Source organism: Notamacropus eugenii, chromosome 4 (genome assembly GCF_028372415.1).
Source record: "Notamacropus eugenii isolate mMacEug1 chromosome 4, mMacEug1.pri_v2, whole genome shotgun sequence".
Taxonomy (NCBI): Eukaryota; Metazoa; Chordata; class Mammalia; order Diprotodontia; family Macropodidae; genus Notamacropus; species Notamacropus eugenii.
The window spans coordinates 103,288,537-103,312,963 of record NC_092875.1 but is presented as its reverse complement, the minus strand read 5'-3'; the positions used below and the strand labels follow the sequence as shown (position 1 = coordinate 103,312,963).

The window sequence follows — 24,427 nt, the reverse complement described above, 5'->3', positions numbered from 1 at the left end:
ACTTTGTGAAATCTGAGAAATGCCGGGAGCTGGGGAGGGGAGAGGCTAGTCGGAGGCTGGGCATGAGAAGCTGTGCCACCAGCATCTGTAGGAACTCTATTTCCAGATACAGGCATTTCGGTTGGGCTGTTATTCATCACACCCTAGGCACATAAAGTTCTATTTGTGAAATGAATGACAACTTGGGGTAATTTGAGAGATTACTGTGGAGAAAGACACCAACAAGGGCATTTCTCTTTATGGAGTTGACCTCCACAGTGGTTCTTCTATTATGAAGTATACTACTCTGGGGCTAGAGACTAGAAACGAGAAAAAAAGCCTCAATTGTGCCCCCTGCAGGTACCGGGTAAATTCCTTGCAAATACAAGGTGCAAGGGATACCCATCCAACTTGGGGTTACAGCCTAGGGAAGACAAACTAAGGGGGGTGCTGAGTACTCCGCAAGCACAGGGTTACAGGGAAGCCGGCTCCCTTCAGCTGTTTTTCTTTGCTTTTACTGGCTCTTACCCACCGCACCCCCCTGCCCCCCAATTTCACCTGCCTGCGGCCTTAAGCACCTGTCACTGACAGCCCCGATAGCAGACGGGGCTCCCCAAATCAGGTCATTTCCCCCCCCTCCCCGATCCCTTCCACCGACTCCGGTCAGTGGGTTCCCGTGGGATGAAAGGGGGGCTCTCGGCTCGGGGTATATGGAGGGGGTGCACAGTCAGCACTGCCCCATTCTCCTCAGGGCCGCTGTCCCCCGCTTCAGTTCAAGCACTGAACATCCTCCCATCTCCCGTCCCTCTGGCGCCTGCAGGTCAGCGTTCCGAACCCCGGTCCCCGCGCCCCCTCCCTCGGGTTCCCATTCCGTTCCACAAGGGCTGCGGCGAAAACCCGGAACCCCGGAACGCAGAACGGAGGCAAAACAGCCGAGCCCACCCAGCGGCGCGTGGCCAGGCGCCACGACCCGGACTCCGGAGCCGGCGGTGGCGGCGGCAGCACTGGGCATGCTCCGTGGCGCCCGCGGCTGGTGGAGGGGGAGGGGGGAAGGAGGGGAGCCTGGGCGCTCGCGCGGCCAGTTCAGTCTGCGCGGGGCAGGCGCGCAGGGTGGGTGTCCCTGCTGCAGCTGCTGAGGCGGCGGCGGTGGCGGCGGAGGCAGCGGCAGCAGCAGCACCGGGCGGCGACTCTCGCCTGCGCCTGACTTGGGGCTTCTGGCTGGGGGGTGGGAGGGAAGGGAGGAGAAGGGGAGGGGGCTGTGGTGAGCTGTCATCCCCCGTGGGGGAAGGCGCTGTCTTCTCCACCCAGCGCTCTTCTCCTCTTTGCCATTTTTCCTTCTCGTTGTTTCTTGCCCGCCGCCTGCCTCCCTCCGCTCTCCCTGCGCGGTGCCCACTTCATGAGCCGGGGCCCGGGTTGCGGGAGGCGGCAGCAGCGGCGGCCGCGTCCGTAGCGGCGGTCGCTGGCGGAGGATCGCACCACCGAGGCGGCTGCCGGTGAGGGGCGGCCGCCCGGATTGAGCTCGGCCGCTGCCCCTGGAGGGCCGTGGGCACTTTTCTTCCTTCCTCGCGGGACGCGAGCTGCGGAGCCCGGGAGCGGGCGTCGGCGGAAGGGCGTGCGGTCGCCGCGCTCCGTGTTATCCTTGTTCTCTGGGGGTTCGATACTTTTTTCATTTTTCGGAAGGGAGGGCGAGCGACCGAGGAGGTGGGCGCCGCCCCCGCCCGCCCGCCCGCCCGCCTGTCCAGCCGTCCGGCCGCCGGTCGGGCCGAGCCGCCGTCCTTCTCCCACCCTCCGGGGCCGGCCCGGGAGCGAGCGAAGAGCCGAGAGGATGGAGGAGAAGTACCTGCCCGAGCTGATGGCGGAGAAGGACTCGCTGGACCCCTCCTTCACTCACGCGCTGCGGCTGGTGAACCAAGGTAAGTATTCCGAGGAGGGGCCCTCCTCCACTCCCCGGCCCCCGGGACTGGGGGGCGGGGGTTGACCTTAAGACCCCCGCCCCATTGGGGAGCCCGGTAGAGGGACGACCGTTAACGAGTGTACAGTGGCCGTTGGGGGGGCGGGGTGGACGGGGAACTGAGCATTTCGGGCGAGGGACTGGGGGAAAATCCTGGGGGAACTGTAGGAGACGAGGGAGAAACTTGGAGGTCAGAGGACTAGGGAGAAAATGGGGGAGGATGGTGAAAATCTGATGGGGGAGACTTGGTTTAACTAGGAAGACATAAAAGGGGGTGTTTAGGAAAGGAAAAATCTGGCTTGGGGACCAGGGAGAGATGTTTGGGGGGACTCGGGACCAGGGAGGAACCTGAGGGGACTTAAGAGAAATTCGGAGAATAGGCTAGGGGCAAAGAGGAAAGTGAGTCTTGGAACCTAGGAGAGATCTTGGGGACTGACACTTGGGTTGAGTAGCAGGGATTTTGTAAAGCTGGGTGATAGGGAGAGAGGGAACCGAATGAAGTGAGGGGACTTGTTACAGAAAACTTGTTCGGGGGGCACTCACTAAAGGGAATGATCTATTTCCTCCTAGCGGGGGTACGGAAGGAGGAGATAACTGTGTTGCTGAAATTGAGGGTCTTTAGGGGATGAAGAAATTAGGGGTTCCCCTAGGGGAGAGACTTCAATGAGGTTTAAGGATAGAGGAACCAGTGTTCTGGGACTGGCCAGAGCGGGGTGAAGTTTCTATCTCCGTTTCATCCCTGCCCTGGATCTTCTGGATTGGGGATTGAAGACAAGTGGGAAGGGAATATTAAAGGGCAAACGCTTGAGGGATGCCACTTAGAGGAGGCTGGATGGAGAACAGATTAAGGGCAAGGGAGATATATCTTTTCAGTGCTTGGGGTTTTTAATTTCGGGGAGTAAATTGTTTCTGTTATCATTTTAGTAACACTTCAGTTTAGGGCAGTGTGGACTTGATGGGACTTGGAAGGCGTGGGAAGAGGAAAAGGGGTTTTGGAGAGAATAGCACATCCTAAGGGCAGAAATTTCCTTGGCAGTGCTAAATAAACCCAAATGTTTTTTTTTTCAGGCAGTCTGTAGGGATGAATGATGAATTAACCCTTCAGCAAGCAGTCCACTTCTCTACAGCCCTTTGTGCTTTGTAGTAAATTTAATATACTGCCTCTAAAGAGGGGTTCTGGAGCCACTGATTTTTCTTTCCTACGTTAGCATAAATTTTCCTCCAAGTATTTTACGTTGTCTAAGATTTGTCACGTGCAAAGGGCAATTGTAGTCTCTATGTAAAATTGGATCTGTTGATTTCAGAAATGATTCTGTTTATTTCATTGTTGCAACTGTTTCTGAGTGGGATTTTTCTCTTACATTACTTTGAAGTGATTGGGAGGGCTTCAGGGGAAACTGACAATATTTAGAAATTCAAAAGAATATTTTATGAGTTGAACAGAATTGGATTTCAGAACTTGATTTCTTGTTCTTTGTAAATGTATTTTTCAGTAATAAAAGGAGCATGTTAAAATGGTATGTATTACATGTACATTCTCAAAGAAAATGTAAATTTTCCATTCATTAATTTTTTTATTAAGTTCTACAAATGAGTTCAGTACTCCTTACCCTTTGTGCTTTACATAAATCTTTTGTTGCCTCTACTAGGCTGTCTTTCCTGTGAAAAAAATTTTCTTTTATTGTGTGAACAGAGGCATTAGACACCTCTTGGGTTACAGTCAAAATACAGTTTTCTTACAAAGGATCTTAATCAAAGTACTGTTGTAATCAGTTAACAAGACAAGTTAGTTTAACTGAAAGTATAATGAGTCAGTTTTTCAAGTCTAGATTTATTCTGTCACATTACTTTTCATAAGATGTAGTCCAGATTACCCAGATTTTCAATGTTTAATGTTTTAAAACCTTAGTCTTAAGATGACAGTGTTTCTTCTAAACTGTCTTATGAATATGGCTCTCTAGTTTTATAGTTATCCAAACTAGTCAGCTTCCCTGCTAAAAATGAGAGTCCAGTGAGAACTACAGTTCTCAAACTGGTTATTTAAATGAGGGTGGTAGAACCAGATGTTATGGATTTTGTTGCTGTTAAGAGTGATTTAGTCCACCATAGATAGGATAAGATTTTTTTAAAAATAGTACACCAAATATGTCATTTGTCTGAGCTTTATTTTTTAAGTAAAATATGAATATGGTAAGTTATATAACTCCAAAATTTCTACTCATTTGCTAAATTCAGTATCTTAAAGAAGGATATTGATTTCCACAAAAGTTAACAAACCTTGACTTTGACCTCAGAGAATCATCTAGTCTTTGGCTTTCTGAAAATGTTTTTATTTTCTTAACTGCTTGTGGCTTTTGGAAACTATTTCATATCAGTTGTTTTTAATCTCAACACTTTAACCAGTGGTGGCAGAATCTGCCCAGCAGTGATTGTACAATCATGTAGAGAGTAAAGATGCCACAGGTTTTGTTGGTTGCTGTCTTGTGAAGGTTAAATCTATGACATAGGAACTAGCTCATATGTTAATTAAGAGCTTTAAAAATCAAACTGATTATTGTTATAGATTTAAGATGAACATGTTTTGGAAACGTGTGCTCTATAAGTACTTGTGCGATTTATTTTTAAAAGTTTTCATTTTAATAATTTGTCATTGTTTTTATGTTCTTTTTTGAAGGACATAATGGTTCATGAGGGACTTTGCTTAAAGAATTGTAACTGTCGGAATACTAGTAGTAGTAGAATAGTAGTTGTACGAGAATGTTTTATAAGCTTTTAAAAATTTAGTCATTTGCTGTGAGGTAAGCACTAATTTATAAACAAGTCTTAGCTAAGTTGGATAATTTTTATAAGTAATTTTTTTTGTTTTAGTAATATGTTACCCAGCTCTTACAACCCTGCTAATGATCTTAATTTACACCCCCCATGACCATTGAGTTTAACTTCATAGGAATTCTCAAAGATTTGAAGCAAGAGTAACCCAAAGTCATGGAATTTTCTCCATAATGGAGTCTTTGATATTTTAGAGAGGATCATTACTTTTTTTGTCAAAAGGTGATAGGCTTGAAATGCAAGGAGAGATAGGCATTTTGGTGCATATCTGATGTGGGAAGTTTGTTTTGCTGGACTCTGTGTACGTTTGTTGAGAAATGTTTTTTGCCCCTTAGTATAGTGGGATGATGGTGGGAGGGACAGACTGGTGGAAAAGTGGTTCTTGTTTGAAAAGTGAAGAGATAATTAAAATATTTTACACGGCAGATGCATATTGGATTTTGTGCTTTAAAGCATGTGTTAAATGGCAAAGAACTGACTTTTAATACTTTTCCAATATCAATGATATTTTAGCTGAATGTATTTTCTGGCATTCCCTTTTTATCCCTCTGGAGAAAAATGTAAATATGTGCCTTACATCATTGTCCTGAGGCATTCTAATAACAAATCAAGGAAATGGAATTTTGATGATATTGGAACACATGTATTTATTTCATCTGTTTTTAGGTATTTGGTCTATCTAGGTGGACACATATCCCACTTTGAGGTAACAAAATGCTTATAAAATAAAGTATTATAGGAGCTCCCTAATGGAAAGAAATTCTTACATAGATGCTTTTCTTCCTTGTACTATTTTCAGTAGGGCAAATGGATAGCAAGTTGCATATTTTGTATTCTGTCTAATGGTAGAGCTGCTGACTTGCTAAAAAAAAAAATTCAAATATGCCTTACACATTATAATTTGAGTCCAACTCTCCAATATTGCCATTGATGGCTTTATGCTCAAGCCAAGTAACCGTTAAATAAGATTACATAACCTCTTATTTTTAATTGTCTAAAATAATCTATGGATTGGTGGCTGGTTCTCTGCCAACTTATACTCATTTGCTGTTGGTTGTTAAAGAAAATGGAAAAATAGTTGAAGTTAAATATGTCTTTTTTGTTTGGTTCCAGGAAGGTTGTATTTTTGCTTTCACAGTGGGAATTCATTTGTTGCAGTAATAAAACCTTTTACATTGATACAACTATTCATCAAATATTAGGTTTCCTCATACTATTTAGAATCCCATCTATGTTATTTCTAGTTTAACATAATGATTATTAGTTGGAAGCTGCATGGCACGTGGAAAGAGGGTAGAATTTGAAGTCAGAGGATCTGGACTTAAATCCCCACTTTGTTTTTTTTTTTTCCGAGTGACCTTGGACCAGTCACTTAACCATTGTGAGCCACAGTTTCCTCATATATAAAATAGGGGTGTTGTACTAAATGATCTCCTGAGTTCTCTGCCAGCTGTCACTTGCCCTTTGATCTTACCTCCTAATTTTCCATGACTTATTAGTAACCTTATCAGACTGTAAATTTACTTAGTCAAGTGAGTAGGGGAAAGATGATTTTAAACCTTTTTGAATTAACCAATTATTAGTTAAAGAGTCATTGTTTGTAGCTGTAAGTAACAATAAAGAAGACTAAAATGGCAGAATGTTGTTATGGACTTAAAATAGCATTTATTTTCCCTATTTCATCCAGTGTGGAATACTTACCTTTATTCAAGTTAGCAATTTATTTTTGTTAATGCAGCTAACATGATATTTTAACAAAACATTTCTTGGTTTAGGTTTAAAGGGCATAGTCATTCAGATAACTCATTCAGAGATTACTATGGTTTAAGGGTAAAAGTTAAAAGCAACAATAAAATTATGACAAACTATCTTTAATAACTTAATACTCATGATGTCATTTATTATTTTGAGATCAAGTCTTGAATTTATGGACTCTTTTTCTTCCTTAAGGAAAGGAAACTTTTCTTCAGAAAAATCCCTTTGAGGTACATAGTGGCCAATTTACATTTAAAGAAATAAGATCATAGGAGTTGAGTAATTGGTCCTAGTGTGATGGAATAGCTAGTTAAGGCCTTGCAAGGCAATTGTGAAGATCATTTCCCTCTCCTTTCCCTCAAGAAAAATGGAAGCTGCTTGAGGGAAGGGAATATGTTGCTTTGGTCTTTTATCTTAAATGTTCAGCACAGTCTCTAGATCATAGTGCTTAATAAACTCTGAGTGAATTTAAATTAAGATTTGGTAAATGCATAGTCCAGTTAGTATCTTCTGCACTGAGCTTTATCATGTTTGATTGGATTTTAATAATCATGATGAAGTTAGAAGAATTTGTAGCAATATATACCGCTGGAATGTAAAGGAACACCTACAGACTCATAATACCCATTGTTTACCACTTCGTGGCATAAGATCATTTATTTAACAAATATACATTGGTTGTCTACTACGTGTAATATGCAGTAAAATGGAGTACAATTTTTCTTCGGGAAGGGTCTCAACTCAAATAAGATTTCCTGAGAATAACAGTACAAGGTTTTTTTTGCTAAAGTGCAGTTTGTTAAACAAGCATTGGAGCAATGCAATGCTGTGTAAATGTGGTAGAACGGTAGGGGTTCTTCTGTGGGAGATAATGAGAAGATAGTGTCATATCTGCTTTGAATCAGATGTTTATTTAAATTTTTCTTGAACTTCTTAAATCTATGCTCTGTAATGCAATTAACTTTTGCTCAATAAAATCCTAATTAGATTTCAAATGACAGATTAAATCTAGAAGCCTAGAGATTTTATTACATGCAAATATAAGTAAACTTCCCTGAAAGAGTTAATCTATACACTTTTTTTCTCTATGAAAAATGAAAACTGATGGGCTGTCACTTGGAAATATAAATCACATGATATTCTTTGTTGTCTTTTGTTTTGAAAGGGAACCTATAAGCCAGTGGCTATCCTGAATTGGGTCAAGTTTTCCCAGAAGGCTGGAGAATTGAACTGATCAAAGCATTTTGGGGGGTAATTTGAGTGAAGAAATACTTTATGATAAAGATATTGTTAAGAAAGAGAAAGTCAGGATTTAGCATTTTTAGAGTTATGGAATCATAGAACTTTGAAATTGGAAGAGCTCAGGAAAGATCATTTTGTCTAACACCTTATTTTGTGGAGAGCTGAAATGACTTGCCCCAAGGTCATAGAAGGATTTAGTGGAATTCTGACTTCCAACCTAGTGTTGCTTCTACTAAATCGCAGTTTTCTTTTGAAAAGTTTTGTTTTTTTTTTTAGCTAGCTTTTTTCATTAACAATGATACATTTAAAAATACTCCTTTAAATTTACCTCTTTGTGTGGCAGGATTATTCATTTAACAAACATACATTCATCGCCTAAGTATTTCTTACATAGAACTGCTGCTTTTGGTCACCTATGAGCTACCTGATTGGCAAGAGTCATCTTAAGGTGACATTTATTCTGAAAGCCAAATTATGTCACTCTTGTTTTAGTTGTACAACATGCACTCATCTGAAAAAGATTTTGTACTTTTGTATGCCCTCCAATGGTGTGCTTAATTAATCTTCATACGGGATACAAAGTAAGGATTTTAATTGTGTGTTTCAAAAGGGTAGGTCATAACATGGGGAAAAGTTTGTTCCGTTCTTTGATATAACTCAGTTTATGAGCCTTACTGTTATTAAAACTTCTGTCTATCCTTCCTGCTCCCCCTAGTCCCTATTGTAGCAATGAAGAGAAATTTCCTATTTTAATAAAGGATTTCTCTGTATTGTAGAGACTTGGTTTTTACTTGAACCAGGTGAATTTTATGTAATCATTGTTTGGAACTTTGAGGTGCAGTGTATATCGTAGTAAATTTTCTTTCTCAGAAATACTCTAGAAAAGTGAATGACACGGTGTTTAAAAAATGTTATGAAAATGTAATGAAAGGTAACGACACAATGTAATGAATTTGATTTTTTTTTTTTTTTAGCATTTCAGTTTTAGATTATCATGGTTTCTAAAATACAGCAAACAACATAGTTCTTTTTTATAGTAGCACATTACATACGGAGAATCAAAAGCCAACTTTGAATGCTTAAGTCAGAGGTTTACAGCTGAAAAGAATCTAGGAGATCAGGGCAGTTTGTAGTAAATAGAGTGCTTTCTGGAGGCAGAAAGATTTACGTTCAAATAACCAGCTTTATGACCATTTAATCTCTCTGAGGCTTGATTTCTTTATCTGTAAAATTGGGATAATAACAACAACTATAGTACCAATCTCTCAAGATTGTCATGAAGCTTAAATAAATAATTAAAAAATATTTGTGAAGTGCTTTCTAAACTGTAAGACAATATTATTACTGTATTTTCTCTAGAGAGAGTATAGGGCTATAGTAGAAAAATGCTGGACACAACATCAGGACACCTGTGTTTGAGTACTGGCTGGCTCCAACTTTCATTAAGTATGTGATCTTGGGTGAGTTACTTGTCTTGCTGAAGACTCAATTTCCTTATTATAATATAAGTAATTTCCTGTTACTGTTGAAGGTATCACTATACTGTGTCCTCCCAATCCCCCAAGGTCACAACTAGGTGTCATTCTCACTATCCCTTCTCTCTCTCTCACCCTTCTCATCCATATCCAATCTGTTGCCTACTGCTGTGAATTTCATCTCTGAAACATCTTGAATAAGCCCCCATCTGTTTTCTATGTTTGCCATCACCCTGGTCCTGACCCTCTCATCTCCTCATTCCAATATTATTACAGTAGCTGCTGTTTGAGCAACCTGCCACAAAGTCTTTCCCCATTTTAGTTCATTCTCCACTCAACTGCCAACATGTGATTTTCCTAAAGTTCAGGTCACCATCAGGACCAGGACCACCCTCTGGTCAATAAATTCCAGTGGCTCCCAGTCACCTTCAGAATTAAATATAAAATCCTCTATTTGGTATTCACAGCTTCTCATAACTGAGGCCCCACCCTCCTACCTTTCCAGTTTTATACCTTATAGTCCCCAGTGTAATCTTCACTCTGGCGACATTGGTCTCCTTTCTGTTCCATAAAGAAGACATTCCATCTTTCAGCTCTGGACATTTTTGCTGACAAGACCTCTTGTCTGGAGTGCCCTCCTTTCTGATCTTTACCAGGCTTCCATGACTTCCATCCAGTATCAGTTAAAATCTTACCTTTTATAGGAAGCCTTTCCCAGTGCCTCTTAATTCTGTTGACTTCCCTCTGTTGAATATTTCCCTATTTTATGCTTCATTATAGTTGGTTTGAATGTGTAGCTTTTTGTATGTTGTCTTCCCCATTAGATTGTGAGCTTCTCAAGGGCAGGGTCTGTCTTTTGCTTTTCTTTGTATATCAAACACTTAGCAATTAACAAATGCTTAATGAATGCTTATTGGCAAACTGACTAAAACAGATAATAGTATTTGTACTATTTTCCTCATTGGGTTATTATGAAAAAAATACATTGTGAACCTTAAGGTTTGTACATATGTGGACTACTCTTAGCAGCATCTAGCCCTATAACCTCCCTCGTTTTACTAAGGGAAGAAACTGTATCTAAAAGAAGACACCTAAATTGCTCAAAATCACACATTGCCGGAGCTGGGACTAAACTATGTTTCCTTGTTCGCATTCCAGTTTTTCCATTAACAGACCATAATTTGTGCCAAGAAAGTCTTAGTAAAAGAAACGTTTGGGGGTAGTGAGAACAAACTACTTACTCCTATAGGTTCAGTTTGTTAAAAGTGTTTACTTATGCCTGTCTTTCAGCCATGCAAATTAGCATATATTCAGGGCATATAATAAATGAAGTAGTAGGTATAAATGAAAACCTAATAAACTGAGGTTCTATTTTCTATATGCTTTTTGTTAGGTTTTCATGGGAATTTTGTGTCTCCTGAGTTAATTTGCTACACTGTTGCCTAGTGATCTAGTAAGCATAAATGAATGTTTCTCTGAGCTAAGGAAAGTGATATTGCAGAAACTTGTAAAGAACCTTCCAATATTTAGGAGTATGAAAACTTTATTTCAACTATTTTTGAACTTATTTACAATACTGTTATATGTGTGCATGTATATGTGTATACACCTCTATTATTAATATTTTTAGTCTTTTACAGTATAGCACTTTCATGTCAATAGAACTTCATTATCAGTGCCCAGGAGATCTTTAAGGAGAAAATAATTGTTCATTAAGTTGTTTACTTTCATATAGTTAATATCTGGCATTAAAATGGCAAGCAACATTGATTGGTTTTCATTCTTTTTAATTAGAGATACTGCGTTTGATGCTGAAATTATGAAATGAAGATTAATTTTATGGCTGTACCTTAGTGACTGTACCCTAGTGACTGTATGGTCACTAGAAATTTTTTGGCAAGCATAAGACATTTTACATTGAACTTATTAGCTTTGTATTTCCCTAATTTTTCATATTTCTATAATTTTCCATCAGTCAACCCTTCTCAGTACTTTCAGGACTTTTTAAAAAGTGTTCTTGAAAAAAATTTTGGTGTTACTAGTCAGTATGATAGAATCTTGTGGAATCATCCTTTTTTTTTTAATAATCATTTTTAGATTTAAATCTTACACTTGAGGTCACTGTTGACCCAAGCTCCTACAGAGAAAACATAATGGAGTTGAGAAATGGTAGCTTTTTTTTTGATCCTCCTTTCCTTTTTTTGTCATCTTTTAATTTTTTTCCTGTGTTTTTATATGTCTTTCCACTAGATGGCCCTCATTGTACCACTGTTAACCATTCTTAAGACAGAATTCTAAAATAACTATATTAAAATTGGTGGTTAACCAACCAATTTGCAATATCTAAATTTTGGACACTTTCACACTATTTTTATTATGTTCTAGATAGTGAAAAATAAGGATTCCATTATTTTACAGGAGATTAAGATTTTTAGAAATCTATTAGAAAGTTTTAGAAAAAAATTCTGTGGAAGCTAATTTAGCTTTAATGATTGAAGTCATCCTTAAAGTAAAAATTAGGAAATTTTTCCACCTTTTGATTCCTTTGAATCTTTTGGATTCTGATCCAGAGAATAGATTTGACATTCAAATTTTCTGTAAAGTGAAGTTTATACGTTAATACCTACTTTTCCATTCATTCATATTATGTTTTTGTAGGTGTGCTCTTCACAGGGAAAATGTTACCTAGTGGGTCTGTAATTGACAACTTTATCAAGTTCAATGCCTAGCACAAAATCTTTTTAAGTCCAACACATTGCCTTCACACTTGGGGACGTCAATATATCTGTTAATGTCTCATTGAATACTCTGGTTTTCAGGTTCATCAATCTCCTGATCCATGAATTCCACTTTAACTCCACTTTAGGTACACATAGGTACTCATACTCTTGAGTTGAACATCAACTATAACTGCTGTACCTCTGTGATTGACTACTCATAAATTCTTTTCACTATCCACAGCTTCCCTGCTTTCAGTCTTTTCTTCTGTTTCATTCCTTCTGAACTTTGACACTATTCTTCATCCTCACTGTGATCTCCAGTCTCTCTGCCCATTCTTTTCATTCCAGTATCTCAGTTCTGTTCTCCCTTTACAGTATTGAACCTGTTTTTGATTAGTTTAGGTATGCATTGATTACCTTTGACTTTCTTGTCTTTTTTGTGCCTTACCAAACCATAAACCTAGATTATCTCCATGACTTACCTTTTTTGTTTCTATATGTGTATGCTGCTGAATACTGTTTGAAAAAGACACATAAACTGTTGACTGGATTCATTAGAAATTCATGTTATCTGATCTCAAGTAGACACAAAATTGTTGAATAGCAGTCTGTTTTGTCCTTCTGTGTTTAATTTTCATGCTCTTTAACAGTAACTACAACCTTTTTTCTCTTAAAACTTCTACAAGACTTTCTTCACCACCCTCTATGCAGAGTACTTTTTCTCCAGCTTTACTGAGAAAATAGTTGGAGTTAGGTGGGTTAGTGAAAACCTGAGTTCAGATTTAGCCTCAGACAATAGCTGTGTGACCTTGGGCAAGTCACTTAACCTCTTTTTTGTTTCCTCATCTGTGAAATGGGGATGATAAGAGCATCTAACTCCCAGGGTTGTTGTGAGGATCAGTTGAGATAATATTCGTAAAGCAGTTAGCACAATGCCTGGCATATAATAGACTCTATAAAAATTCTAGCTATCCTTCTTGCCTCATTGTTATCATTATCATCATCATCATTTATTATTACCACCTTCGACTTTGACTTTCCCTTTTTTCTGTCTGCTTTTCAAAATGTTCAGCTAGGTTATGAAAGGTTTTGAATGCCAAACAGAGCATTTTGCATTTGTTCCTGGAGGCAATAAGGAGCCACTGGAGTTTCTTGAGTGGTTGTGTGTGTGTGTGTGTGTGTGTGTGTGTGTGTGTGTGTGTGTGTGCGCGCTCATGTGAGGATGCGTGTGTGATGTGATTAGATCTGCACTTTAGGAAAATCCCTTTAGTGACTGAAAAGAGGATGTATTGGAGTGGGGAGAGACTTGAACTAGGCAGACCCAAGATCTTGAAGTGATGAATGCCTGCACTAGAGAGTGGAGGCAGTGTCAGAGATATGATGGGGGCATGTTCAAAAGATATTGTGAAAGTGAAATCTACAGGCCTTGGAAACAGATTGAATATGGGGGAGAGGTGGGAGAATGAGGAGAATATAATGACAGGTTGTGAGCCTGAGGAGCTTGAAGGGATGGTGTTGTCCTCTGCAATAATAGGGGAGGTAGGCAGTGATGTTGAATTGGGGGGAACATAATTAGTTCTTTTTTGTACATACTGAGTTTAAGATGTCTGCTGCACATCTAGTTTGAGATGTTTAAAATGCAGTTGGAGATGCAAGATTGTAGGTAAGCAGAGAGATTGGACAGGAAAGGTAGATAGATTTGAGACTCATCAGCATAGAGATGATAATTAAATCTATAGCACCTACTAAGGTCACCAAGGGAAGTCATATATAGAGAAAACAGGACTCAACAGAAGTGAAGGACACCTATGATGAATTTGGTTGTGTGATCTTGAAGAGGATCTGATGGGGTTCAGACTCTGGGAACTTCCGTGTGAATTCTCCTTGAATCTCCCTACTTAACCTGACTTTTCACACTCAAATTGACTTCTCCTTGTATCTCCCCAGAGAACATGACTTTTCATACTCAAATTGAATTATCCTTGAATCTCCTCACATAACCTGGCTTTTCATACTCAAATCTGTGGCCATTGTCTGTTACCTCTTGATTGCCTCACTTGCTTCCCACCTAGGTGCTCCATAGTCTGATGTGTCTTGATTGCCTCCAGCTGTTTCCAGCCTTTGATCCTCCTGGAATTCCCTCTTTGAACTTCTTCTCAGATCCCTCCCTAGACCCCTTCTCCCATCACTCTAGACTACCAGACCTTCCCCCTCTTCCCCATCCCTCCTATTATAGTCTTTTCGGTATTTAAGTTCCATCTTGCCTCCATGAAGGCGCTCAGATTCAATCCAACTCAGACTCTGTCTAGCTGGGATTCTATCTGTCCCGCTTGTGAATACAAGCATCACAAATGCTTAGACTCCTTAAGAGGCAACCCAAGATGGCGAATCTTTAATGAACTTTGTTTTCTTTGGCTTTAAGAAGGCTTGAGTTGAATTCATTCGAGCATGACCTGGACTATCTGTATTTTGGGGTCCCCATCACCTCTGAGCCTCGTCAGATCCAACAAAGGAGACTGAGAAAGAATGATCAGATAGGTAGGCAGAGAATTAGGAGAGAGTGGTGTCCTAAAAACCTAGAGAGAAAAAAGTATCAAAGAGGAGAGAGTGATCAGAAGTGTTAACAGCCACAGAAAGGTCAAGGAAAATGAGAATTGAGAAAAAGCTAATGGATTTGGCAAGTGAGAGGTCATTAGTAACTTTGGAGAGAACAGTTTCAGTGGAATGATAAAATTGGAAGCCAGATTCTAAGGGGTTAAGAGAGTGAGAGGAAAGTGGAGGCATAGATTGTAGATGGCCTTTTACGGGAACTTAGCTGTAAAGTATAGAAAAGATACAGGATGGTAAGTAGCAGGGATGGAAGAATCAACTAAATTTTTTCAGCATTGGGAAGACATGGACATATTTATAGGGAGTAGGAAGAGAGCTAGTAGAGAAGATGAGATCAAAAATAAGTTAAAGTGGGAATGACAATGAGATTACTTGAACCAGGAGAGGAGCTTTGGTAAAGGAGTAAGATGGCTTTATAATGTGAGATGGGTAAAGGAGAAGAAAGTTGCAGAAGGCATCTGATAGGAAATGAGGAAGGGGAAAAGAGGGAGGTCACAGTGAATAACCTCAGTTTTTTTCTGTAAAATATGAGGCAAGATACTCAGCTGAGAGAGTGAGGGGAGAGAGAGCCATGGGAGGTTTGAAGGGGGATGAAGTTTTGGAAGAGTCACTGTGGAGAGTGGGATGATATTGTGTTTGTCCTTCCTTATTGAAGAAGACCATGATATCAGGGAAGTGATACCATGACATGCAAGTGAATTGGATTTGAGTGAGGGAGGGCTGTGCAGTCACCAGCCTTCACTCCTCTGAAGCCATCTGGGTCCAGTGGCCAGATAGAGATCAGGATGACTGGAGATGGCCCAGGGTGCCAGGGAATCATTGGCCTTTTTAAGCTAAGGCCTTTAACAAGTCTCAGTGTGGCTGAGGCAATCCCTATTTAATGATTAAGGCTAGGTAAGAAATGACGCAAAAAATGTCCTTCTACCTAGTTTAAAAAAGATCACTGTGGGAAAGGAAGACCCTCAGAGTTTCTGGCCGCAAAGGGAAACTATTGGTATATATACTCCCTGTGAGCCATCAGGGCCCAAACCATCGCCAAGTAGGGCCTTAAGCTGGGACCTATTGTTGACCAGTCAGTGAGAACCAGAGTGATTTGGATTTAAGGCAGGGTCAAATAGCTTGATTTGAATCCCAATGTGCCTTAACAAAACCTGCATTTACAATTCTGTATTTGAAGACTTCATATAAAGAGGAAAGAGGAGGAGATGGGAATGACAAAATAAGCTCCTGGAGGCAAGCTCTGTCACTTAAATTCAGTTCACTTGCAGATCATGGCATCACCTCCCTGAAATCTTAGTCCTCTTCCAAAAGGAAGGCCAAACAACAACAACAACCAGGAGTGAAGATGATGAGTGGTAGAGTCCTCCATGGCTGAGATTTGGCTATTTATAGTTGATGATATAAGGGAGCTAGCCATTTAAGAGAGGGAGAACAGTGTAGGGTTGAATTGGTTCACCAAGAAGTTAAGATGAAGAGAACAAAAAAGTGGCTAATGCAGGGGAAATGATCTGAGGGAGGACTGATGGGTCACGGGACTGGAGATTACAGTGAGTGTTAGGTGTAGCGCTATTTAAGGGAAGGGGAAGGTAGAAAGGGAGAGGATGAGGGGGGAGAAATCCAATAGATTATGGTTGGATAAAGGGATTTCAGAATTCTTGGTAGAAGAATAGCTCATAGGAGGTATGTAGGTTAAGGAACTGAATGGTTAGGGTATTTGAGAGAAAATCATTATGTATATTGAAGTCCCCTAATATAGAGGCAGTAACAGGGGAGGAGAGGAAAATTGTGAGCCATATACTAAACTCACTGAGGAAGGAAGGGGAGTGATCTGGAGCTCTGTAGCCTCAGGATTTTGATCAGATGGTAGATATAAATAGCATGAACCTCAAAGGAAGAAGTTACTAAGTGATGAAGGAAGAAGGGGTAGGGTTAGGACCTGACAGTGGGGAGCAAGGAATAAACCAACTCCCCTGCTTCAACCAGTGAGTGAAGGAGAATGAGTGAAAGTACAGTCAGTATTGGAAAGGGTGACCAAGGAGTCTGTATCATCAGGGGGAAACCTTGTTTTAGTAAGAGCCAGTAGATGAAAGAAGTTGGAGAGGAATAGTTTTAAGATGAAAGAAGTTTTGTTGACTATGCAAAAGCATTCCATAGGGCACGCTGAAGGGCTGGGGTTAGAATTAGGATAAAATTTTGGATTGAGTGGGTTGAGGGGAATGGTAATGAGGAATTAGTGGGGGAGCATGTGGAATGATTTTCTTAGCATGAATTCCTTAGGGGAGTAGATCCAACACATCCTTTTTAAAAGTGGCTATGTTGATTAGATTTTGATTCTAGTTATTAGGGGCACAAGTAAGGAAGTATATATGTATCCTGACCTGATAAAAGAATAAAGTATTACTGGATATTGCCCCAGAAGACTCAGACCAGTGGTGCCTCAAGGTAAGAGTGGTAGAGATGAAAGGGTTAATGGTTTCTGGATCTGTGACAATGCAACTGATAAGAACAGTTGCTTTTATTTGCATTTCTCTTATATTCATATCTGTGTGTGAGAGTGTGAGTGTGAGAGACATTATTTCATAAGATTCTTTTCAGAACATTTTTATTGATCTACTTTTTCTTTACATTGCTTATATTTTCCTCAGTATTCTCCTTCTCATTGAGCTATCCAAAGACTTTTTCTTAAAGGAGAAAAAAATTTAGTAAAACCAATTAACACACTGGGGGGAAAATCTGATTTTATATGAAATGTTCCACACCCTTGACCTCGAACTCCAAAAAGGTAGGGGACAAGGTGTTTTCACATACTTAAATTTTTTGTAATCTTCATTAATGTAGTCTTCATTAATTTGGGGTGGTTGTTTTTTGACATTTTATATTTATTGTTTTTCTGGTTCGGCTTACTTTACTTTGCTTCATATAAATCTTTTCATACTTTTTTGTATTCAGTTGGTGCTGATTCTATTCCAGCTGAGATTTACAAGGTAGGGGGTCCATTGCTCATACAAAAGCAAACTGAAATTTTCCAGGTTATATGGCAAGAGGAGGTTATCCTCCAGGAGTTCAAGGATGCCTCCATTGTCCATCTGTATAAAGGTAAAAGAAATAGATTATCCTGCAATAATCACAAGGGGGTCTGCCTCTTAGTCATTGCTGGCAATGTTCTTGCTAGAGTCCTCCTTAATAAGGCTGATCCTTCACCTGGAAGATGGTCATCTACCTGAGAAGCCAGAATGACTTCAAAAAGGGCTGAAGAACAGTCGCTATGGTGTTTGCTATGCAACAACTCCAGAAGAAATGCCAGGAGCAGAACAGAGGTCTGTACACACTGTTTGTAGATCTGACCAAGGCCTTTGATACTGTTAGTCATGAGGGCTTATGGAAAATTTTGTCAAAATTTGGTAGCCCAGAGTTCATCAGTATTGTATATCAATTTCACGATGCCATGCTTGCCTGGGTTCTGTATAGTGGACAATTCTCTCATGAATTCCCACTCATCAATGGAATAAAACAGGATTGTGGCTTGCTCCCCTGCATTTTAGCATGCTGTTTTCAGCCATGTTGTCAGATGCTTTCAATGAGGTTGAACAGGGCATCAAGGTCAGCTACCACACTGATGGTAAATTCTTCTATTCAAAAAGGCTGCAAGCCAAGACCAAAGTGGAGGGAGTGTTGGTGCATGATTTTCTGTTTGCAGATGATTGTGCATTCAATTGCAGCCTCTGAAGCAGAGATGCAGCAAAGTATGGATCAGTTCTCTGCTGCCTGTGCTAATTTTGGCCTAATAACACCAAGAAAATATAGGTGCTCCATCAGCCACTACCATATTATCCATATGTGGAACCATTGGTTACAGCAAATGGAGAAGTTTTGAATGCTGTGGATAAGTTTACTTACCTTGGTGTAGTGTACTTTCCAGGGATGTACACATTGACGGTGAAGTTGATGTACACGTTGCCAGAGCTAGCCCAGTGTTTAGGATGCTCTGAAGAAATGTTTGAGAAAGAAAAGGTATGATTACCAAAGTGAGGTCTACAGAGCCATTGCGCTGACCTCATTGTTGTATGCCTGTGAAACATGGACAGTCTACCAGCTCCATGCCAGGAAACCGAATTGCTTCCATTTGAACTGTCTTAAGAAGATTCTGAGGATCACCTGGCAGGATAAGGTACCAGACACTGAAGTCCATACTCAAACTAAACTGCCAAGCATCCAAACTATGTTTCAGAGAGCACAACTCTGATGGTCTGGCCACATTGTTGGAATGCAAAATGTATGCTTGCTAAAAAGACAGCTTTATGGAGAACTGACATGAGGCAGGCAATTACATGGTGATTGAGAAGAGGTGATACAAGAACCCTCTCAAGGTCTCTCTCAAGAACTTTGGAATTGATTGTGTGACATGGGAGACTCTAGCATAGGACCTCTCAGCATGGTGTGCCTACATCCGAGAAGATGCTTTTTTCTAAGAGCAAAGGAGAATTTAAATAGCTCAAAGGAAACGTGGGATGTGCAAATTTAGAGCATCCACCCCTGGGAAGGCCAGCAAAGTAGGATCTTTTGCTGTTTTTGTTTACTACAAGTGCCTCTGAATAATATGATTAAGGAGGATCTTTCCCACCCATTGTTGGGCCTGGGAAGATTTGTAGGAAGGCTCACACCTTTTTTTAATGAGGCACTGATTTTCTGGGGATTTGATGTCCTCTGGCTCTGAAATGTATATAAATAAAGACTCTGAGGTGAGGTTGTACTTTGGGGCTTAGTTTTTGGAAGGTTTGAATGCTAGATCAGTCTGGGAAGCCTCTAAATAACCTCTCAGCTTTGAAAAAATAGATGTTGGTGCTTCCCTCTCTGGTATGTGGTCAGACAGTTGGACCTGTCTGTTGAATTGTGATGTATATATTGACTATAGTTAAACAGAGGAAGCCATGTCTATTGATCTTTGATTTCTCTGTATTTTCTCTGAAGTTCAGGGTGCTGACTTTTTCTCCTGAACTAAGTGAATGATAGAGATGCTTGATTAAAGTTATTGTTAACCCCTCAAAAGTTGCCTTTCCTTTTATGAATGCAGATCTAAGAATCTATGATAGCAATCCCCCGTGTGTATGTCGGAGTGCTTGCTGATACAACTCCAAATGCTCACACAGACTATCTGTGCCCAATCTGTGGTAGAGCCTTTCCTGACCCATCAAGGTGATCATATTTTACAATTAACTGCATTTCGTCTCTCATTGTACCTGTCTTGAATTATTTTATTTGTTCAAGAAGTTCCTAACACATAAACTGCTTAATAAATGCAGGTCTTCACAAACTTTATGGGCTACTTGCTTGCCCGTTTAGGATAATTTTTATGCAGAACTCTTGATTATTACTTCAGAATGTGATCATGTCATCTTTGTCACGTTACATGAAATATGTATTCAGGAAATATTGAGAAGAAAAATTAACTAGAACCTTGTTTGCTTGCACTTCTTTCTGAACTAAGACTGAAGGACATGTAACGTGTATATTGATAAAAAAAGATAGCTAGAATTATAAAATGTCAGCTAAAAGAGACGTTAGAGGTCATTTAGACTCTAATAAAAAGGATACTTTTTTTATATTGATTAGGAATCTGAGGCCCAGGGACATTAAATGATAACAAGTAGCATACTGACCTTATAAATATCTCTTTTCATTGTAAATAACTAAGAGATTTTAATTAAATAATATTGTGGTGGGGTGACACAAAGTAACTTTAGTTACTTACACTTGTTCATATTCTATAGCTGATTCTATGGGAATTTATAACAATTTAATTTCTTTTCTTTAAAGGAGTTGTCTCATGAAAGGTCTGGTAGTTCATTTTCTCTTATTTATTACTAGCATATTAATGATGCTGGGCAAATGACGACTGTTCTTTCCCATGCATTCCTTTTAAAAGGTTGTAGTTGAAAACATAAAGCCTCATGTCAGAGTTGGCTTTTCTTAATTTAAATAGCGTCTTTCACTGAGTGAGTTCATCCCAGGTTTACCCTCCTCCCACAGTCTTATTGCTTCTTTCTGAAAACCTTTCTCAGTAACCATATCTAATTCAAAATGACTTTCATTTAGTTTGTAGGCCTAAGTTTGCACCGAATGAGTGATTATATCTAAAGACTTTAAATTTCAAGACATTTTATAGTAATCTACTCAGTTCCTTTTTATTTTCTGGTGTTTGGGAGGCACAGCAAAAGTAGCTAGCTTATATTTGTAGTTCATATCTTATTCGGTGTACTTTTTAAAATGTTATGTTGTACCTGAGAGACAGTTTAAAAAATGATTTTCTTTGTAGTTTAGCTATCTCCTTGAAAAAATGAGCCCCCCTCCCTCCCCCACATTACTCCCCACCAAAAACCACCACAGCTTTCTAAGACTTTGATTTAATTTCTTAGTGGAAACATTATTGGCCATAAGGTGTAATAAATACACACTCTAGAAGTCTGAAAACTGGCATAATCCTATATTAAAAAGAAATGTGATTATTTTGCAGCAAAACAATAATCAGATTCAGAATACTAGTAGGTCTTAAACCAATGATGATTTTTCTTAGCACATAACAGTATTTTTCTCCTTTTTTGTGGGGAAGGTGGAATAGGGTGGCAACTGAGATTTTATTGGTTCATTGTGAGGCAACCCCTCTACCAATGAATTTGGGAAGTAATTTATTGTCTTAGGGAATGGTCTGAAACACAAATTCTCTTCTAATATTATGCAGCCACTATCAAAAGTGGGAGTTGAATCCAGATTTTCCTAAAAGGGAGTATGGTCTTTTATCCATTGACTTAAGATTCCTGTCATTCAGAGAGACATGTATTCTGGGTCTTGCCTACCCCTTCAAAACTCATCCTTTTAAATATCTCTTATAAAGTTAACATTCAAAAAGTGTCTGTCTTTTGATTATTTTATTTGGCATCTTTGGTCCAAGTTGTTAATAGCTCAGTTCATGTTGTTTTGTGTCCTTTTCAAGTTCTTTACAGTGAAGGCCTGGGAACTATTAAAAGAATAATTTATATGACTTATTAAGTCTGTTAAATGCAAAGAGATTAATTTAAAATGGAGCCCTTTTCATGTCATAGTTTTCTTTTTTTTGTTATGTACTAATTCTGATCGTGGCTCTGAAAGTTGATGGTCTGACTCTCTGCAGTCAACTGATTAAGGGATAACTCCCACATAATTAAGTTTTTTCTTGTCAAACTATAATAGTTAAGTATTTTTGTGATATTGTTTGGTGACCTCTATATCTGTCATGTAGGGGCAACTACAGTGCTGGGAATAGAGTGTTGGGGCTGGAGTCTGGAAGACCTGAGTTCAAATCTGATTTTAGACATTTACTAGCAGTGTGACCCTGGGCAAGTCAGTTAATCTTGTTTGCCTCAGTTCCTTCAGGATCTGGAAAATGAGCTGCAGAATGAAATGACAAAACACTCCAGTATCTTGGCCAAGAAAACCCCAAATGGGGTGTAAGAGTCAGAAAAGACTAAAAAAATTAAACAACATGTCTAACATCAGCCAGTTCATTTCTTGAAGAATGTGTTCAAGATATAAGATGTGAGTCTCATTTGTGATCTATAAATCTTTGGCTTCTTTCATTCTTTCATCTTGAATCATATTTTCCCATATATTTATTCCCATTCTCATATTTGTCTGCTTTTTCATTAAAGTTACCAGGTTTTTTAATGTTTTTCTAGAATTTCTCTATGTCTTTGGTGTATAAGTTGCTGTTATTTTTGTGGTGGACTTTTTGAAATTACATATCATAATATCTTAATATGAGACATGAAATAATGAAATTAATGTTTCTTGTTTTTTGACTTGCTGTAAAGAATGCTATGACAACTCTTTTTCTCCCACTTTCTCCCAAGGAATACCTGGGAGCTATCCTTTTAGCTATAACTTCTTTCTTCCTTTGTTTATACCAAGAATATAAAAAAATATTGTTTATGACTCACATTCTTTTCCTGTATAATATTATCATTAAAGGTTCATTATATGAGAATATAAAATTTAGAGTGCCAGTTTTCAAGTAAAAGTTCATATAACCCTCTAAAAAACTGTAATTATTTTCATCTTCTGTCCCCATTCTTGCCTCATTGCCATCATCATTACAGAATTAGAAGGGGACTGCACAGGATTAGGGCAGCTAGGTGGTGTGGATAGAGCACCAGATCTGGAATCAGGAAGACCAGAGTTCAAATCTAGTCTCAGACACTACTAGCTATGTGGCCCTGGACAAGTCACTTAACCTGTTTCCCTCTGATTCCTCATCTGTAAAATAAGCTGCAGAAGGAAATGGCAAACTACTCCACTATCTTTGCCAAGAAAACCCCAAACAGAGGTCACAGAAAATTGGACATTACTGAAAAATGACTGAACAACTGGATAAGACTGAGGGCTAGATAAATTTGTTTCATGGACTGCCATGTTAAACTATTTAGATTCTCCTTAACTAAGCTTTTTATTGGAAAATGCATTTAATAAAACCAGTTCAAAGACAGTTCAACAAATCAGCCCCCTAAACAAAGTCATGTCAAAAGCATTTAATGATGAAAATGGAAGGTTGACAACAACTAGAAGAAAAATGGAGATTGTAAAAAAGTATTATTACAAAGTTTTCTCCATGACATACAGTGAGGATACTACATTAATACCACATCTTGGATATGCAATTGGAGTAGTAAATACACAAATATGGGAAAAGCAGATGAATTAAAACAGGTCTGTATAGAAGCTATTTGTTAGTTGTGATATAATTATTAGGTCATTGAGGTATTGATATACAAACATTCTTTAGGAAAAAAAGATACCAAAGGCAGGTGAGAAATTCTAAGACCTTATTAATGTTAAAAAAAAGATTATTTTAGGAATGCCAGTAACTAAATACCAGTCTATGTGCCCACTCTCCCATCTATATGAAATTTTTATGAGAACCATCAAGATACGAAAGGAAAAAAATCCTGGTACTGATGGATAGATATAAAGGAGAATTCTGTTAAACTTCTAGAGAATCATTAAGGTCATCCTCATGAAGAGTATTAATAGGAAACTCACGACAAACCTTTTGCAAAGTGATGTTCAGCAATGGACCACATCTTTATCATTTCACAATTGTCTAAAATGTATGGAGAATATGTAAAATACCACTGTCTTTCCTGTTCACAGGGCAAAATTATTTGGGATTATTTGAAAGGCATAACAGTAGAGATAATCCTAATCATAACTATGTGAAGTATAAAACAGGACAGTACATGCCCATCAAAGGAGTTTACACTTTGATTCTGGAGGTTGAGGACAGAGACCAAATGGGATTTCCTGTGAACAGTACATTATTTCAGTTGTTCCTCTTGGAGGATGACATTATGCTGAGTAGGGTCTGAAACCTTTGCAGACCCTCCCAGAAGAAATGTAGTCACTCAGGAGTTTGGCTTCACCACTGACCTAGCAAACACCAAGTAAGTTTATATAATATGCATTTGAATTTGTATAGCTCATCTATTGGTATGTGTATCTGGGACATACAGTCCAGATGACAGCCTGTTGGGTACAGAGTTTAATAAGATAAGAAGAGCCTGTTGGATTACCTTAAGGAAATTGCAGAGCTTCTTTAATGACCCTGAGCTTCCCCAGAAAGTGAAGATTCATCTTTTTAATAACAATATACTAGTATCATTTCCCTATGGCGGCTGCCCTCCATCAGGCCTAGTTCAGGTCAGTCTTGGATTGAACTGCAAAGAAACATTAGTGGACTATAAAATTCAATAAAAATAAATTATCTTTCAGTAGTTAATTAGCAGATTTTTCTATAGAGGTTCCCTAATCAACAAAAAGGGGGTAGATAAATCTCTTAG

General features: G+C 39.2%; 1 protein-coding gene across 4 annotated transcripts in view; it reads left to right on the top strand.

The window, feature by feature from the left end:
* Positions 1-1,265: 1,265 nt before the first annotated feature.
* Positions 1,266-24,427, top strand: part of KHDRBS3 (KH RNA binding domain containing, signal transduction associated 3) — a 309,488-nt gene continuing 286,326 nt past the window's right edge. For 3 of the 4 annotated variants that reach the window (XM_072602997.1, XM_072602998.1, XM_072602996.1), the window contains exon 1: positions 1,266-1,892. In XM_072602997.1, coding sequence (XP_072459098.1) covers positions 1,805-1,892 — 88 coding nt within the window. In that variant the 5' untranslated portion in view covers positions 1,266-1,804. Of the gene's footprint in view, positions 1,893-2,019; positions 2,121-24,427 lie in introns of those variants that run through there. The other variant, XM_072602999.1, reaches the window with a different exon arrangement.